Source organism: Lichenostomus cassidix, chromosome 1 (genome assembly GCF_008360975.1).
Source record: "Lichenostomus cassidix isolate B80296 chromosome 1, HeHo_3.0, whole genome shotgun sequence".
NCBI classification, from domain to species: domain Eukaryota; kingdom Metazoa; phylum Chordata; class Aves; order Passeriformes; family Meliphagidae; genus Lichenostomus; species Lichenostomus cassidix.
The window spans coordinates 93,978,732-93,996,514 of record NC_139479.1 but is presented as its reverse complement, the minus strand read 5'-3'; the positions used below and the strand labels follow the sequence as shown (position 1 = coordinate 93,996,514).

Sequence of the window (17,783 nt, the reverse complement as noted above, 5' to 3'; positions counted from 1 at the left end):
TATACCTTTCCTTCTCTACAGCCCAGTCCCAGGAGTGCTTTGGGCAAGCAGTGCACTCCAAGCAGGACCTCACTTTCTTTTGCTTTGTGGCAGCCTCCATTTCCTATCCATTTTTGCTGAGCATATTCTGTACCTCTAGTGATGCACCAGTGTCTGCTGATGACACTGTTTCACCTCCTCATTTAGAAACCCTTCCACCAACGTGAACTGTTGCTGCTTTTGTGCATGCTTTTTGTTTCCTTTAAGTTTTAATTATCTCAAGGAAGGTAGATTGGATCTGATTTTTGGAGGCTCTAATCCAGTATCACTCCACTTGAAGCCATGTAGGAGAGATGGGCAGTGAGTACTTCTGAAAGCCAAGCTGCCTCTCTTTTTTTTTTTTCTATAGAAAGACCTGTGTGTAACTACTGGAATATTATTACTTTCATGAGCTGTTGTCTCTTTACTCACGACAACTTTGAATCTCCTAATTTCTGAGCAACTATTTCTAAAAAGGCTGTATGGAAATAGGGCTTCAGCTAAAAAAAAAGTCCCAAAATAACATATATCTGTTTTAGAACTGACTGAAAACCTGAAGATGTTGAATTGAAATTCACAGCACTTCAACCAGCTTCTCTGTTTATTTGCATTTATACTATAATAAAATTTAAAACTGTCTCATATAGTCTCCTATGCATTTCCTGTGCCATTTGATCATTTGATGCAGGGAAAAATTACAGTAGTAGTTTCTCTCTCCTCTTTGAGTATTTGGAAAGGGGAACCCAAACTTAAACATATTCCATTTACACAAGCATACCTGAGATGCAATTATTTTTCCAAATGTAAAGTGGTACCTTCCAAATACCTAAATATCCTATAGATTTTAATGTACATTTTTTAGTTGTCCAGCAGTGAAGGTGGGCTTTTTATTAACTAGAAGTTGCTATTTGACACCTGCTAATGCAACTCACAACCTGAGCTTACTTATAAAATAATCTATGTATTTTTGGTATGAGTTAACAATTAAAAAAAGAAGAGGGTGTGAAGTTTGAAAGCAACATAGAATCACAGAATAATTTGAATTGGAAGGGTGCCAAATAAGGTGCCCTCAAGCTCTAGCCATTGCTGTTTAGGTGGATGGTGCCTCTCAGTTTTTTAAATACGAGATCTGTTGAGCGTTGTCAAATGACGGATTTAACTCGAATTCTGTTTTATAAAGCCTGCCATACTCTTTCTTGTTTGTAAAAATCCCAACAGTGATGCACCAACACATTTTGTCTTTCAGAAAGAGAAACACAGAAATTCAACAGGGACTATTGAATTGAAAGAATGCAAAGTTCTCAATATGCAGACAGAAAATAATATTTTTCTAAAAATTACCTCTAACACTACATTTTCAAAATCAAGTCCCTGACTATGTCATGTCCAACAGACCAGAAATTTCAAAGACACTATCAGCAATAGATGTATCAGGAGAAGTCAGGCACTCAAGCACTTGTCATATACCAAAGCCCAGTGTTTACAGGTCGCTGTTATTCGTGGGGCCTCCACTTAGCCCTCCAGCATGGGACTGAACCCATATCTCTCATATACTTGGCTGAATGCTGAAAATGTTGGAGTTCTCAGTAAAATGATGGCTTCTCTGTGGAGGGCATGTGTTGTTGGATCAGGCTTGTCAGAGAAGGCCTCAGCATGAGGCGAGAGGGAATGACTTTTTGGGATGCTGAGGGAACTTTTATGTAAGATGGATCTTGAGTCAGTCAGCAGGGCTGGGTATCAGGCAGTTAAGCCTATATCAGCCCCAGAAGTGTTTCTGTCCCTGGAAACACAGCCAGAGGGGAGTTCAGCCACATGTAAGGTGCAGCAGGGGTTTTGTGAACGGCACTGGGACCAAGGGATGGACACAATACGCACCAACAATGGAGTGTAGGGATGCTACCTTCTCCTGGTGCATCGAAACCTCGGTGCAGAAGGGTCTCCTACTATTACATTTTGATTTAGGAACGTAGAGGAATGAGGTTAATGCATTTATGCAACATTCCTGGTGAAAATATTTTAAGACAACCTTCTCTATGTAACTACCTTGACTCTTCCCAGCTCCTTCAGTTAGAGTCCGCACCAGTGTGAATGCAATTTCCATGCATTGTTTCAGTCTGGAAATGAAACAATTTTCATTAATGGAAACCTGGTTCTCAAGCAGAACAATTAGACCCACTTCAGGTTGAAAAAAGATAAAAGCATGCTAATTTGGATGGAGGACTCTTCTTTCAAGGCAGCCAATTGAGTCATCAGCCAGCCACCCACCTGACTGTCTAACAGGTAATTAGGAGATAGTCCCCTTTTTGTGTGGAGCGTGTGCGTAAACCTCCACACACTGGTGTCACTGCCCATTGGGACTTCCAGGGGATAGAGCTAGGCACTGGCAAAAGAGTGAGGAGAGCACGTTCGTCAGACAGTGCCCAATGAACTGACTGCTTTTTTTTATTTAGCTTATCATTTTTGTCTTTTCAACAGCTACCTGAAGTTTCTGGCAGCAAAGTTGTCATGGCAGACCTGGGCTGCAAAAAACCCAGCGACTGCACTGTCTCCAGGCTCCTCAGCGTAGTGGAGAGTGAACTGCGGGCTGGGAGAGACAAAGGCGACCCCACGGAGAAACAGCTCCAGGTTGTCTTGGAGGATGCGACGCTCTGGCAGAGATTCAGGGAAGTCACTAATGAGATGATCGTGACCAAGAATGGCAGGTGAGTGATCTGCTCAGCACTGTGGGCTCAGTGGAGGTGACAGCCAGGGGGGTTAAGCTCTATAAAATAATAAACTGTGTGTGCAGACTCGAGAGAACTGCAGTGAGCACACCAGAGTTTTAGGGGACTGCAGCCTTGCAGTCCGCTAAAACCAGCAGATGAACAAGATGGGGTGTCCCTGCTTCTTTTCTTTTCTTCCTTCCATCCTTTATTCCTGCTATGAAACATGATGGAAAAATATATTGACTAACTTGTGATTTCACAAAAGGGGAACTTTTGCAAGGGAATAGATGGTACCTCTCAAAACCTTTGGACTTTTTATGTTAATAATCATCAGCTGATATTAGCAAGTCCTTACCTGTAGACTTCACATTGGTGTTGTTAGCCCAGAACAGAAGCAGATTGGTGTTGTTACCCCAGCTGCAGTTCCCATCCCTCTGGCCTTGGTATGCACAGCTTGTATGAGCAGTCTGTACCAGAATGGGTACAACAACACTGTGCCCTAGGTGCTCAGTATGTATGTGCAGTCTGAATTGCATGGCCCCAGAGCTGTTGCTGGTGCCCTTAGGAACAAGTGTGGAATATTGCATAACATACACAGTTTTAGAAGGACAAAATATTGTGGTATAAATGGATCACATCTTACTATTTGGGGAACACAGAAAGGCACAGGAAAAGAGTGAAAAGTCTGGTGAGAGGGATGTTAATTCTGAATCAGGCACTGGCTTGAAGAAGGCTCTCCTCAGAAGTTCTGCTCTGAACTGGGCTGACAGCAGAGTCCAGCCCATAACAGACAAGCAGCTACCAGAATAAGGTTTGCCAGCACAGTGGTACTAAGGTTTTTATTTAATTTATCCTCACCAGCCCTCTGCTTCCCCTCCTGCTGCCCTGCTCCCTCAACATGCATATGTTTCTTTTGAGAGACTTCTCAGGAAATCCACACAGGAGAGAGAAATTAAGATATGGAGAGAAAGATTTACTCATATGGTGTGACTTTCATTAATCTTGCAGACTTTGATTTAGCAGAATTTGTGGATGAAATTACTGTTGACTATAGCTTGATGAGGGACGTGGGTGAAAGCAGGAAAAAGGAAAAATGTAGTCTGGTGGCTCAGCAAGGTGATTCTGTGGAGAGAGCAGTACCAGCTCTTGGTGTAACTGTTACTGTTCTGATTCCTCCTAATAACCAATGCTGATAGAAATCTGCTGCTGAGATTCTCTTTACACGGAGAAGCTGCTTTTGCTTCATTTAAATCGCTTTGAAAACTACTGTTAGGCTACAGCAAACTTCTAAGTGGACTTTCACTTGGTGTACAGTAGCTTAAACTGGCTCCTTAGCAGCATAAGTGGATAAAAATGAGGAAAGATAGATTTGCCTCTGATTAATTAAATTGGTGCAAAGAATCACACCTTACCAACAGGGTGTTTTCGGTTTCTTTTCTCACAGCTAATGAAAATAATGACTTCATAGTAGTTCTTTCTGAAATTCCAGGGTCAGTGCATAGATAAAATGTTTTTAAAATGATGGTAAGGGAATCTTTTGTTATCTGAATATGCCTGGGTACTTTTTATTTCATTGTGTAAGCTGCCTCTTAAAAAAATCTTTAACTTATACACTTCTTATTAGCCTGATTCTGCTTTTCCTAAAGCCAATGACATCTCTAAAAATGTCAGTGGGGGCAGGAATAGGTTCTTTATGATCCAACTACTGCAATCTCAAAATAAAAAATTACAAAAATATGTCACACTGCCATTTGTATTATTCCTTTTAACATAATCACCAAAGCATCAGAGACTATGAAAAAGGATCTCTGTGTTTCTGAAAGTATCTTTCATTAAAAAATACATCAGCACACTAAAACAAAGAAAACGCAGACTGTGGTCTGCAGCAAAGCACTCTGAACAACTCCATGCTATTCAAAAGGAGACAAACTTGAGACAGTTTCCTGTGAGTGCTGTGGTTTTCTCAGGTTGAGGATTCTTCAGTGATTGTCTCCAGAGAGATTATCAGTAGAAAAAAATATTGATCTTATTCTGCTGCCGCTAAATCAGTAAAACTAAATCATTCTTGCTGAAGAGTAGATGAATGCTTTTCAAAACTGTGTTCTATGATGGAAGACAAGAGCCAGCCTGAACTTTTGTGTGTGAAAACTAGAACAGTTGGTGTGGACAGACACATTGTTAGCAAAGCTCAGAAATTAAACAGAAACCTGATAAGGGAGCATCCCAGAGAATGAAAGTCTAATTGATTAGTGATCCCCAAGTGTCAAATTCTAGCCTGCACAATTGTATCTGCTCTTAATGAGTCATCTCTAATTGGTACCGAGGTCAAAAAATGTCATAATTAGATGAACCAACTTCAGTGTTAATATATAGATATGTCTCTGTGGCTGTATCATACTTCATTATAATTATCACCTGCCCTAGCAATATGCCTAGGGGAGATAGATATATTCTGAACAGGATAGACATCATTAAAATTAAACCACATGCTAGATCACAAAATACATCCCAATGGGTGCAGCTGATATGGTGGGAAACCATTTCCTCTTTTACTCAGACTTATTGTATTCAATTGACACTTCAATATCAAATGCACTGTTACCTGACTGAGTAGTTTTTCTCTCTCAGTGTTTATACCATATTAGCTAGGCATTATCCTGAGACTTTGCAATCCCTGTTATTGCCTGGAGATGGGAAGGTGCCATTGTTCCCCTCTATGTATGGGGAGAATACATAGGGGATCAGTGCAGGCAGCCATGAGTGAGGGGAAAGAAGCCCTTTCCAGGCTTAAATGCCAAAGCTACTTCTGCATATTCAAGTTTGGTATCAAATATCTTCCCACTCAAGTTCTGTACCGTGGAGTAATTGTAGCAGATCTACACTAAATAAATTGAAGAGGCTGAAGTGCTCAGCTATTGCAGCAAAGGAAGTCACCTGATCATTGAAACAAACATTCTCACTGAAACAAATTTGGACAAATCACCATTTGCCATGGTAAAAGACAGATTTTAACCATAAAGCCACTTAATCAGCAGAACAAGTTAGGTGGTAAGTTTTCCATCATTAGAGTCCGTACAGTCAAAACATGCTGGTCCAAGTGAGGCACATGAAGGTGGGAGTGAAGCCAGTTAACACAGGGAATTGCTCTAATCTTGGTGCTACAGGAGGTTAAAATTGATGGTGACTGCATTCTCTTCTGGAATTGGTCTATTGGTCCTCTGGAGATAAAACTGAACCTCTAAAATAAAAAGGCAGAGCAGTCTTTTTGCTGCCCAAAAGCAGCCTGCATTGTGGGCAGAGGAATGAACAATCTGTATGTAACACAAATAGCTCTGAGAAATCTACTGAAATTAAATTTTCATGTGGATTAATTTTCCCCTCTAATTCAATTTCAAGTCTGTATCTAAATGTGTTACTTTGAACACCAGCTGTAGGAGGTCTAAGGGATGCAAGGAGCAATGAATCCATACTTTTTATCACATCCCAGTTTGGTAGCTGGTTCATCCTGATCAGAAAGACATGTGTAGTGTATAAATCCTTAATTAAACTTCTATTTAATTAGAAAGGTCATGCATCACAGTACCTTGGAGACCAGTGATGAGTGCTGTTCCTCAGGGGTCAGTATTGGGACTAGAGCTTTTCAACACCTTTGTTGGTGACAGGGACAGTGGCACTGAGTGCACCCTCAGCAAATTTGCCAGTGACCCCAAGCTGTGTGCTCTGGTTGACATGGTGGAGAGACAGGATGTCATCCAGAGGGATCTGGACAGGCCTGAGAGCTGGGCTGAAGCAAACCTCATAAAGTGAACTTTATGGCTCTGCATTAAAACACAGGCTGGGTGGAGAATGGGTTCAGAGCAGCCCTGAGGACAAGGACTCAGGTGTTGGTGGACAAGAAGCTCGACATGACCCAGCAATGTGCACTGACAGCTCAGAAATCCAAATGCATCCTGGGCTGCACCTAAAGCAGTGTGGCCAGCAGGGCGAGGGAGGGGATTCTCCCCCTCTGTTCCACTCTGGTGAGACCCCACCTAGAGTGCTGCATCCAGCTCTGGGGTCTCCAGTGCAGAAAGGACATTGACCTGTTGGAGCAAGTCCAGAGGAGACCACCTCTTCTATGAGAAAAAGCTGGGATAGTTGTGGTTGTTTACCTTGGAGAGGAGACAGCCCTTATAGCAGCCTTCCAGTACCTGCAGGGGGCTACAAGAGAGCTGGAAAGGGACTTTTTACAAGGACATGGAGTGATACAAGGAGTGGTAAGGCACTGGAACAGATTGCCCAGAGAAGCTGTGGCTGCCCCATCCCTGGATGTGTTCAAAGTCAGGTTGAATGGGGCTTGGAGCAATCTGGTCTTGTGGAAGGTGTTGGGGACACTAATCCAGGGGACTGGGACAAGATGATCTTTAAAGTCCCTTCCAATCCAAACCCTTCTATGATATCTTCTTCAATACTGCACTGACCCTGTAGCAGCATGTATTAATATTAGATGAAAAATGTCAAATTTCTCAAATTCCGTCTTTTCCTGTCAGCGGAAGGTGCTGAATGTATAAGCAAGAACTATGTAAAGCTGTCCAGAAAGGTGAGTGGGATGTCATGGGAGACTGATTGTTAGCAATGTGCATTTGGGTGTCACTAGAGAGTATGACTGCAGGGGCAGAGACTTCCAGTGTCCTTTGAGATAGCCTGGAGTTTCAGCCCCCCTCTTATGTATTTTGGATGTTGCTGCCTAAGCCTAGAGAGCTACCTTACCTTAGCCCCACGGCCATGGACCTCAGGCCATTCCTCTGGTTGCTTGGTGTACCATCTCTGTACCCACAGAGAAAAGGAGCTTGAAGATTCATTGGCCTGTCCATAAAAATGTGGGATGGAGAAACGGCAGTTGCCAGGAGAGGTCAGTATGGAGGCGTCTGGGGCAGGGAGGCCTGTTACTCATGGAAGAACAATGTGGGAGGTGATATGTAACAGCAATTACATGTATTCCTTGACAAGCAAAGAAACGTAATTAATAGGATATGTTTTTTTGGGAGGCACCTCTGTCCTGCTGTCCACAAACTATTCCCAGTTCCTGAAACTGTTGGTGCTCTACTAGCTCTGTTGCTGCAGACTTTCAGGCACTGAGGTGCCAATTCAAAGCTGTGTGGCATTGATCACAAGCATTGGGACAGACAGAAAACCACTGATAGTCAAGCTGTAAGCTCCTGAAAATCCCTTTACAAAACAAAAAAATAAAGGGGAATTGAGAAAATGTAGCATTGGACCTTCAGGCACAAAAGGAGCATTTTTCCAAAATTAAGCAAAGGCAGGATTTCAGCTTTAAATGCACAAGATGGTGGAAGGCTGGATAGAAGTTTAGAGCTTGCATGTAAAATAGAACTAAAAGCAAAAGAACATGGTCAAGCTGGTGAGATCAGGGAATATGGAAGTATGGGACCAAATTACCAGAGGAACTGCCAAGTGCAAGGTCTGGTGGCAAGGGTGGATGGAAGGAAGGGAGGATGTTTTTTATAGTGAACTAGCCACTGAGCATCTGGAAACAGACATCCCGAGGAGAGCCTTTCAAGACCAGTCTCCAGTGGTGTCCCCTTTTTTGTTTCCCTGTCCAGGAGAATGTTCCCTGTTTTGAAGATCAGCGTGTCAGGCTTGGATCCAAACGCCATGTACTCCTTCCTGTTGGACTTTGCTCCGACTGATGGCCACCGCTGGAAGTACGTCAATGGAGAATGGGTGCCAGCTGGGAAACCAGAGCCACCAAACCACAGCTGTGTCTACATCCACCCAGACTCTCCCAACTTTGGGGCCCATTGGATGAAAGCTGCCATTTCCTTCAGCAAAGTCAAACTTACTAACAAGCTCAATGGGAGTGGGCAGGTATGGCCTGATGTTTCCACATCACCTCTTGGCTTCAATTGCAAGCACCTACCAATCAAGAAATATCAAGGGTGCATTTATGTAATTATAGAAGCCCTTACAGGCCTCTTCACCCACAGATGCCAATTATTCTCTGAAGGCCAAATGTAAACAGGGATAAACAGGCCTTAATTGGCACTTTTAGATTTTAATGGACTTCTTGATGTTAAGAGAGACAGAGTGCTGTGGTTTACTTAATCATCAGGGGTCTTTTCAGAGTTGGTCTTGTTTGCTGGGGATTTTTACATAGGACTTCAGAGAAAAGGGGGAAAAATGGTCATGGGTATTAGGTTTTTGTTGTGTTCCCCAATGTTTGGTGTAAGTGGAATGTTGGCAGGAGTCAGATGGCAGAATAAAAGGCTGCTCCTAAATGAAATAATTACTATGTCTGCTTCTGCATCATGATAATTATCAATATTCTATTGAATCAGCTTTGGCCTTTGGAAAGAAACCATATGTACCAGAAATAAGTGATTTTCTCTTTGAACCCCTTAAAAATGCAAACAGGAAAATTAGTTTTGTTTCATATTTTATTTTTGATGATGCATCTAAAGGCAAAATGTTGCACAAGACCTTTTATTCGCTTGTTTGTTTAGTACAAAACTCCTACGGTGGATAATACTTGTCAGTCCAGAATCAATTTCTTTCTGTCTGTTATTCTTTCTATCTGTTCTCTATCTGTTATTTCCATTAGGTTTGTGAGGTACCTCAGAAAGCTTAGTACTCTAACGAGGGAAGAAATTATCTCAGGTTTTACAGACTGGAGAACAGGAAGATCATCTGACTTTTCCTAAGTTGTACACAGAACCAGCACACCAGAATTATTGTAGAGCATAGAACAGGATCTGAATTTGCAAATGTTTGTCTTGTACCCAGGACCTCAGAAAAGTCAAAAGCCTCAGTAAAATATGAATGGGGGAAAAAAGCTACAGGAAACTTGGAGGGTCAAAAAGTCCCTGGGGGAAAAATCAAGGGAACACTGTATATATATATATATACAATGGAGCATAAATTGGTAGAAATAGTGGAGAGGAAAAGCCATATGAGAAACAGAAGCCAAACAAAAGTCACTAAATAACAAATGACTGAAGCTCCCTTTGTTTTCTTTTGAAATCTTGACCACAATGTTAAAGCAAAACATGTCCACACTCTGTGCTCCAGCTTCCCCTTCTGTGATGGCATTAGAAAGTTATTGATGATTATCAGTGCTTTATGTTAATAGCTGTGTTCTTTCTTTTATACAGATATGTATGTATACATACATCACTTTTCAAAGTACAGATTTTTTTAAAATAATGTTTTCTTGTGCTAGAGACAATTAAACAACCCAATAGACTTTCTGGAATCAACACTATTCACAGCTTTCAGCGACAGGTCAGACGATCTGCCAAGGCCTGTTTAAATATTCTTCATCTTGCCCAGGGAGATGCCTGGGCAACTGCCTTAGCTTCCTCCTGGCACCTTTTCTGTGATGGTGATTCTGAGACTTCCAGACAGCAGAAACAGGACAGGGAGTGACCCTGAGCTGTTTCAGCAGCCTCTAGTGCAGTGAGAGCCCAATGGTTTGAGTGCCATGGCTGCTAACACAAATACTGATGTTGCTGCATTGAAAGCCTTAAATACTCCAGTGCAGTCTTGTTCTGTTCATCCCTGTGGCTATGGAAAGGGAGGAAGGCACCTGCCCTCCTGCTCCAGTAGCTGCTGGCTGGGAGGTTCAGCGGGGACACCTGCTCTGTCACTGAGCCAGAGGGTGGCTGTGAGGTACCAGAGTGGCACTGGGGGCTGTCTCTCTGTTTTGTTTCCTGCAGATAATGCTGAACTCCCTGCACAAATACGAGCCCCAGGTACACATAGTTCGTGTGGGAGGTCCCCACCGGATGGTGATGAACTGCAGCTTCCCTGAGACCCAGTTCATCGCCGTGACTGCCTATCAGAATGAAGAGGTAGGCAGGTGCCACGCTGTGCTCTGGCCACCACTGAGGACATCTGTTAGAAGCTGATTAACTACAAGACCAGCAAGCCTTTTTCTTGTTTCCCCATCGGTCCCATGCAGAGTAATATTCCATCCAGTCTAATACCCTGCCATTTCTCTGCAGTAGAACATTGACTAATCTAGTGTCTGGCTCCAGTACTAAGCCAGGTTTAGCTTAATATCCTTCCACAGCTGTTCCAGACTGGCCCATCTGTCCCAGCATCCCAATCCTTTACTGAAAAAAAAGCCAAACAGCCCTATGGTCAAGCCCAATATCTTTCTCCAGCAATAACTGATAGTTATAACGATAACCCTGTCTCTCCATGTTCCCTATAACACATACAACTGCAGAACAACATAATACTCCTTGGGAAAATTTCTGCACTTGAGGATGCTTTGGATTTTAAGAATTGCTAACTCCCATGCCATATCCCTTAGCCAACATTGCTGCAGAGTTTATTCAATCTTGATAGGAATTCAGTGTTAAAACAGTCTTGAAAGGGTCCACTATTCCACAAGATTTGCCAGGGCAGTTCATGCCAGGCTGCCCCAGCTGGTGTTTTGCCTATGGCCCTGATTAGTACACAGCACTCAGCAGCAAGCAAAGCTGTCTCCATACCCAGTGGGGATACATTTTAGGCAAACCCAGGCACTTCCACTCAGATTACTCTGGAAGATGTTTTTTTAAATTTCTATTTCAAATTGTCTTCACTAACATGCCTTGTTTTCTGTAAACTCAAGATAACAGCTCTCAAAATCAAGTATAATCCCTTTGCCAAAGCCTTCCTGGATGCAAAGGAAAGGTGAGTTCATTCTTTTCTTTAAACCAGTAGCTTTTTGCTGCTGATATGGTTTATACTGACATCACCATATGAAAGATAAATTACATGACTGAATATTGTTTCTGCTGTCTTAAATCCAGAGTCACTCTGCTCATATTAGTGGGGAGACTATATAATTATTACAATATGTGCTGAAGTGGGTGAATATGCTCTTGGGGATCCTAGGTTTTATCTCTGTCTACACAGAAAGCCTGAAATGAGATGGTGTGAACTTCCCCAGGGTTTCCAGCTGGGGAAGGGGGAATGCTGCCTTCAGCTTGCCTGCAAGTAGGAAGGGTGCCCACAGGTAGATTTAGAATTCCAGATTCAGCTCCCAAATATGGCACAAACTTAGGAACATTTTTGTGTATGTCATGAAACATAAGTTCTTGCCTCCTTTATGGCAGAATGTAGGAAGGTCTACTGCTGCCTAGCAAGTAGTTAAAGAGGATCGATTTCCCTCCTTTTTAACTCACTTCTCTAATTTTGTACTGAATAGTTCTGGTTATAACTTGTAATTTCTCAACGAAAACATTTACTACTAAGTATTTTGCTTTTCAGAAACCATTCTAAGGATGCTCCAGAGACAGTCTCTGAAGGTCAACATATGACATATTCTCACTGTAAGGTTTTTATTCATGTCAGCTGGAAGTTTTATGTGATATGATGGGTGCTGGGAACCTGGGACTTGCTTAACTGGCTCATACTGGTCACTTACTAAGTCCTGAATTGTGTTCATAGAAAGGAACTCTTTCAAAACATAAAAGAAGATTGGAGAGACTTACAGTTGGAAATAATGTGAGAGGTTCTGCAGAGGGATCATTTTCCTTACAATCCAGTTTTTCAATATTAAAAGGAATCTAGAATCAAGACGTTATATGATATTTTTAGGGTTTTCTCAGCCCTTTTTTGTGTTTGTGAATATTTTTGTCACCTATAAAATTACCTTTCAGTGGTAAACAGAAAAAAATTGAGGGGGAGCAGAGGCTACATTTGCTCTATTGATAGTTTTTCTTTCATTTGTTCTATAATGTTAGTGACATTTTCTGGTTGCTTTCAGGTCTTGTTTTTACGCTTGGTGGGTTGGGGAGTGGATGTGGGGGTAGTTTTATTTTTTTGTCAGTTGTTTCACAAACCAGTGTCTTGGAATCTGCTTGGTATTTCTGAGGGACAGCTGATTCTGCGAGCAGGCTGGTTATTTCCTAATTGCATTGTAGCATTTTAACGCAGCAATACTAACAGTTTTGTTCTCTCTTTTCCCTCCAAGTGGGCGGCTGGTTGATTTCCAACGCGGATCCAACGTGTGCCTCGGGAAGCTCCAATTACCAGTACAGCGGAGCTTTGCCTCTGCCCGCTCCGCACAGCTGCGAGAGATACTCAGCGCTGCGAGGCCATCGGGCTGCTCCCTACCCACCCTCCTACATGCAGAGGAATCACTCCCCTGCAGGTACTCCTGCAGCACTGCTTTGCTGCCTGCCGGCCCCTTGCCTTAGGGTAGCACAAGCAGGAGATGAGGCTAGGAAAGGGCATGGTGAGTGTCTGCACAGCCTGCACAGAAGCCTTCATGCACCCAGTGTGACTGAGGCAGCAGAACAAGAGGTACCAAGAGCTGGGGCACTGTTAATGATAAACGAGAGTGTGTGATCGTTTAACTACAGCTTCCAGTTACACAAAAAGAGCATTGCAGGTCTTCTTTCAATGTCCTGCCATGATGCTGAGAGCAGCTGAGCTCTCAAGTCAAAGCAGCTCTCAAGAATGTGGTAGGAGCTGCTGTGAGAAAAAGGCATTTTGATATTGCCAGAACATATTTTAAGTGCTTTTCAATTCCTAGATCTGGGTGCAGAATTCCAGAAATTGATTCCACTTTGATCCGGAGAAGTTGGTCAGGAAGAAGAGTAAGGATAAAGTAATCTGCTTGCTAATTTTAATTCAGCAAGAATTCCTGTTTAATGGAAATATTTATCATAGAATGGCTTAGCTTGAAAGGGACCTTAAAAATCATCTTGTTCCAACCTTCCTGCCATTGACAGGGGCACCTTCCACTAGACCAGGTTGCCCAAAGCCCCCTTCAACCTGGCCTTGAAAATTTCCAAGAATGGGACAATATTAATAAAACTTTATTAAGTATTTAAGCTCAAATGATAAGGAAATCTGTATCAAAATGTAGCCAGACATATGCCAATTATTAATGAAAAACTATTAGTCAGACTTGAAAAAATGTGTATCCTAGGTCTGTCATACCATCTCTTCTCACATATCACACCTGGAATTGCAATGGCACCTTGCTACTCTCCAAATGAACATAGGAATTTTGTCCTTTCACCTGTGGCTGGGGACTTCATGATCAGATTGCTGCCTTAAGCCTGCCCATGTTTTGTTGTCTTAAGGCAATGTCTCTGCAACAGTCACTGACTATTTGTTTGTTGCTTTTTTTTGCTCCCCAAAGTTAATTTATTGGAGAGCTCAAGCAATAATCTTCAGGTATTCTCAGGACATGACAGCTGGACTTTGCCATCCTCTCCACATGCTAATTTGCTCCCAGTGCCACACACAAAGGGAGGTGCCAGCCCTGGACCCAGGTAAGATTACATGAAAATTGCTGGTATGAGGAGCACTGAGGCTTGTAGGACTGTGCTGGTGATTTTCCCTTTGTCCCAAATTTTTATCAATGCCCAGGATTTGAAATGTGTCCTAAGCGCCCAATTCAAGATTCCTGGACAGATTTTTCTGACAAGTTAATTACCTTCTGCTCTTAAATCTATGGGAGCTTCATTTCCCCCCAGCACTGCTGAAAAACAGGATCTTGGAACAGCCACAGAGAACTCTGGTATCTACAGTCTGCGAGCATTTAAAAACCAAATTATTTTTCTCCATATATTTCTCACTATTATCCTTTGTGAAATGAGGATCCTATTCTAGGAGTGGATGAAATTTAGCCCTAGAGAATCAATTAATTATCAAATAATTTCCCTCCTTTTCCCCAAAGGAATGCATGTTTCTTCTCTAACTTAGGTGCCAGGAAAAGCAGCTGCAATTCTTGAAAATTTATAAGCAGTCACAAAAAAAGATCCTTAAATCTCGGAACCTCACATATATTTGTACATTTTTCTCCATACCTCCCTCCAAGGTCACCAGGTGTGATGCTTGCTGGTGATCTTTCAGTTAAGATCGTCATGGCTGATCTAGTTTAGTAACTTGATTTGAATAGCTGCCTTTTAACAGATAATGAAACTAACTTTGCTGTGGCTAGCCTTATGCAGGGCTAAATGCTTTGAAAGAAGTCATTCAATCAGTGCTGCTTTTTTTCCAGCCACTACCCTTGCCTGTGGACAGTGAGCAACAGTGCTGTAAATGTTGCCAGCCCAGGAAGCGAGGCGAACAGCAGCCCTCCAGGCATGTTTTTAAGGGGTAATGTCCCCTTACCTGCAGCATCATCAGTGCAAATCCCCCTGCAGGGAATGGTGTCCAGCAGCATGGAAGCACAAGGGGAAGGCACTCTCACCAGACTGCCCGACTCTGCGTGGACATCCTCACACTCCTTTTAATGGACAGGCTGCTCCTGAGGGAAGCTCAGCCAAACAAGACTGACACAAATGGCAAAGGATCCCCGAGAAGAGCAGCGCAGAGCAGAACATATGCAGGAAAAGGACTTCATCACTTCCCATAATGTACCTTCTGTGTGCCAGCTAAGCCAAAATGCAAAGGCAGGAAATACTATGAGAACCAGTTTATTACTGTAACTTTTATGCGTCACTCAGGATGATGTCCAGAAAGAATGTTTTAGTTAGCTTTGCGTCTATATCACATTAAAAAAGGGCCAGAGACATGGGACTGAGTGAAGCAGACATGGCAGCTGGATATTTGCATGTTACTTTAGAAGTTCTTTCTGTAACAAACAGCCAAGTCCAGGGGAAATTGTAAGCAAGTTTGCAACTGGTCATTTGAAGGGACAGCGCTGCTTGAAAGGCTTTCTAGATCTCTTACATAAAGGTTTTCACAATACCTGAAACCAAACCCCTCAGGGGATGAAATTAGTCTGACATCCTAATGCCACCTGCATACAGCATTCTCTGTCCCCTGCCCTTCTCCAGCTGCTGTTTGCTGTTGTGTGCCATGGGGATAGTGGGCATACTCAGGCTGCAGGAGTGGCTGCATTGTAGCAGCAGGGTGAAGGGCAGCTGGTTTAGCTTATAGAGTCTGATGTTACAGTCTTTGGAATGGAAAGTTCCAGTGTTTCCAGTGCTACTTTTGAAAGGGTGGAGGGAAAAGAATTATAGAAAAAATATTTAGCTTGCATTTCCACTTTGCTTCAGATACACAGTACAAATAAACTATGAATACATGGTGTATTATTTCCTCAGTGCTTTTCCAAGGTGTAAACACACACAGAATCTTTCTCACCTAACAATCTCTGAGCTAGTTAAAGCAGCTCTGCCAGAAGCAAGTTGACAGAAAAGGAATTTTCTATTCCTTGTCCAGTTACTGGGTGTAATCTCCTGGGCATAGTATTTTATGTCTTCACACCTGTTTCCCTTCTCACTTTGTCTGCTTCAGCTTCCTTTTTCAGGCTGCAGCTTTTGCCATCCTGTGTGAGCGTACAACATTTAGCACAGTGAATGCCTGATCCTGTCTGGGATTTCTAACCACTACTGTGATGCAAATAACAACACCTATCCCCCAGTCTTCCTTGTCCTTTCATGTATCTCCTCAGGCAAGCCCTATCAGATTCTCAAGAAGAGTGCTGCTGTTTGATCTCTATAAAGAAAACATTGCAAGCTAACTCATGTATGTCCCTGTACAATGAACTGCCCATCACCAATTCAGGTCTGTTTAGAGTCATGTGCATTGATAGGGGACAATCCTCAGCATAGAAGAGGATTCTGCAAAGCTCCTGCAAGTTGGTGTCTCTGCTTCTGCCAGATACAGCAACATTCCCTTTGTGAATACTCATTTATTGCATACAGACTCTGGGAGCAACGTTTTATTTTGGGTAGATATTAGAGGCAGCAGCAAGAGAAGCCTTTTCATTCAGGTTGTCAAATATGCATCTGGCTGGTGAATTCAGCAGGCTTCTGTTTGATATTCTATTACCTGGCCCTGAACCATCCCCTTAAGTTGCTCTCAGTGTCCTGCATTTCCATGCCTTCCCCATCTGGCTTTTCAGATCTGCTGCAGGGAAGATCATGTGCCAGAATGTACTCAGTAACACTGTTTGTTTTGCCGACTTGTGCTGACATCCCCTAAGATCAAAGTAATGAAATTGCTTTGCATGTGCATTTTTATTAATAGAAGCATTGGCCAAACAAGAGGTAATAGAGTGCAAAAAGCTCTGCATCCTGCTATCAGTCTAATCCTTGTCAGTTCTGACTGTAAATCTGCCTTCCCACGTTCTGACAAAAGCTTGGTGATGAGTTTCTCAATGTTATGTTTCTCTACCTTGCAGCAAGAAATAAAAGTAGGTGTTTCTCTCAAAAATAGCTCTGCTTTACAGATGAAGTTTATTAACTAACTTATGCTACCCTCTTCTGGCTGTTCAGCTCCCCACAGACACACTGCACACAGAGTCTATATAAGATGCTAAAAAGCAGGCAAGTGGTGACTTCTCTGTGTTCCAGGACTTGCAATAGTTCCTTCATGGTCAATGAGTTAGATAATTTCTTATCCCATATACTGTATTACAGTAATTAAAGAGTGATTATAAGGTGTTACACAAGCTGCATTTTTATTTCACTAATAAACAATCTAGGAGAACATCTAATTAGCTTTCCTGATTGTCCCATAGGATTCAAATAATTAAAAATTACCAAAATGAACAGGCAAAGTAAGTTTTCTTTCTTATCACTGTAAAAGCAGCCATGACTCGTCACAGGAGGCTAAAAGTTCTGAAATCTCAGAATCAAGCTAAGTTTTTGTCATTGCAGACAATCTGATTAAGCCCAAATCTGAGAAATTACACAGCAGGATAAAAATACCCTTGGTTTACTCACTACTCTTGGCCCCATCTCAGTACAAGCTGGTATTTGTAGTGCAAAGCCCTGGGCTTGAGGACAACTGGGAGTATGGTGATCTTGGGTTTGGTGTTGAGGAATCCTACAAGGAACAGGGAATTGGACTCGATCCTTATGGGTTCCTTCCAACTTGAGATCTGTGATTTTGTTCTAGGATTTTGCCACTTTGGTAAAGGATTTGAGAATTGATATCTGGCTTAGACAGGTTACTTCCAAGCAGTGGAAGCACCAGAGAAGGCTTCTGCTACTTGTTCACAAGAAAAACTGCTGGTTTAGCTTCACAGCTCTCCTTTCCAAGGGCAATGGACTTTCCTACAGCTCAGTGACAGGCTGGAATGCTGGCTGCACTGCT

At 42.5% G+C, this 17,783-nt stretch overlaps 1 protein-coding gene across 1 annotated transcript; it reads left to right on the top strand.

Moving 5' to 3' along the window:
* Positions 1-1,021: 1,021 nt before the first annotated feature.
* On the top strand, positions 1,022-17,232 carry TBX19 (T-box transcription factor 19). Its single transcript, XM_085071554.1, has 9 exons — positions 1,022-2,298; positions 2,494-2,720; positions 8,327-8,591; positions 10,439-10,573; positions 11,344-11,405; positions 11,985-12,046; positions 12,691-12,870; positions 13,870-14,002; positions 14,734-17,232. Exons 2-9 carry the CDS (start codon positions 2,524-2,526, stop codon positions 14,966-14,968), a joined length of 1,269 nt encoding a protein of 422 aa, XP_084927680.1. The 5' UTR covers positions 1,022-2,298; positions 2,494-2,523; the 3' UTR covers positions 14,969-17,232.
* Positions 17,233-17,783: the final 551 nt, after the last annotated feature.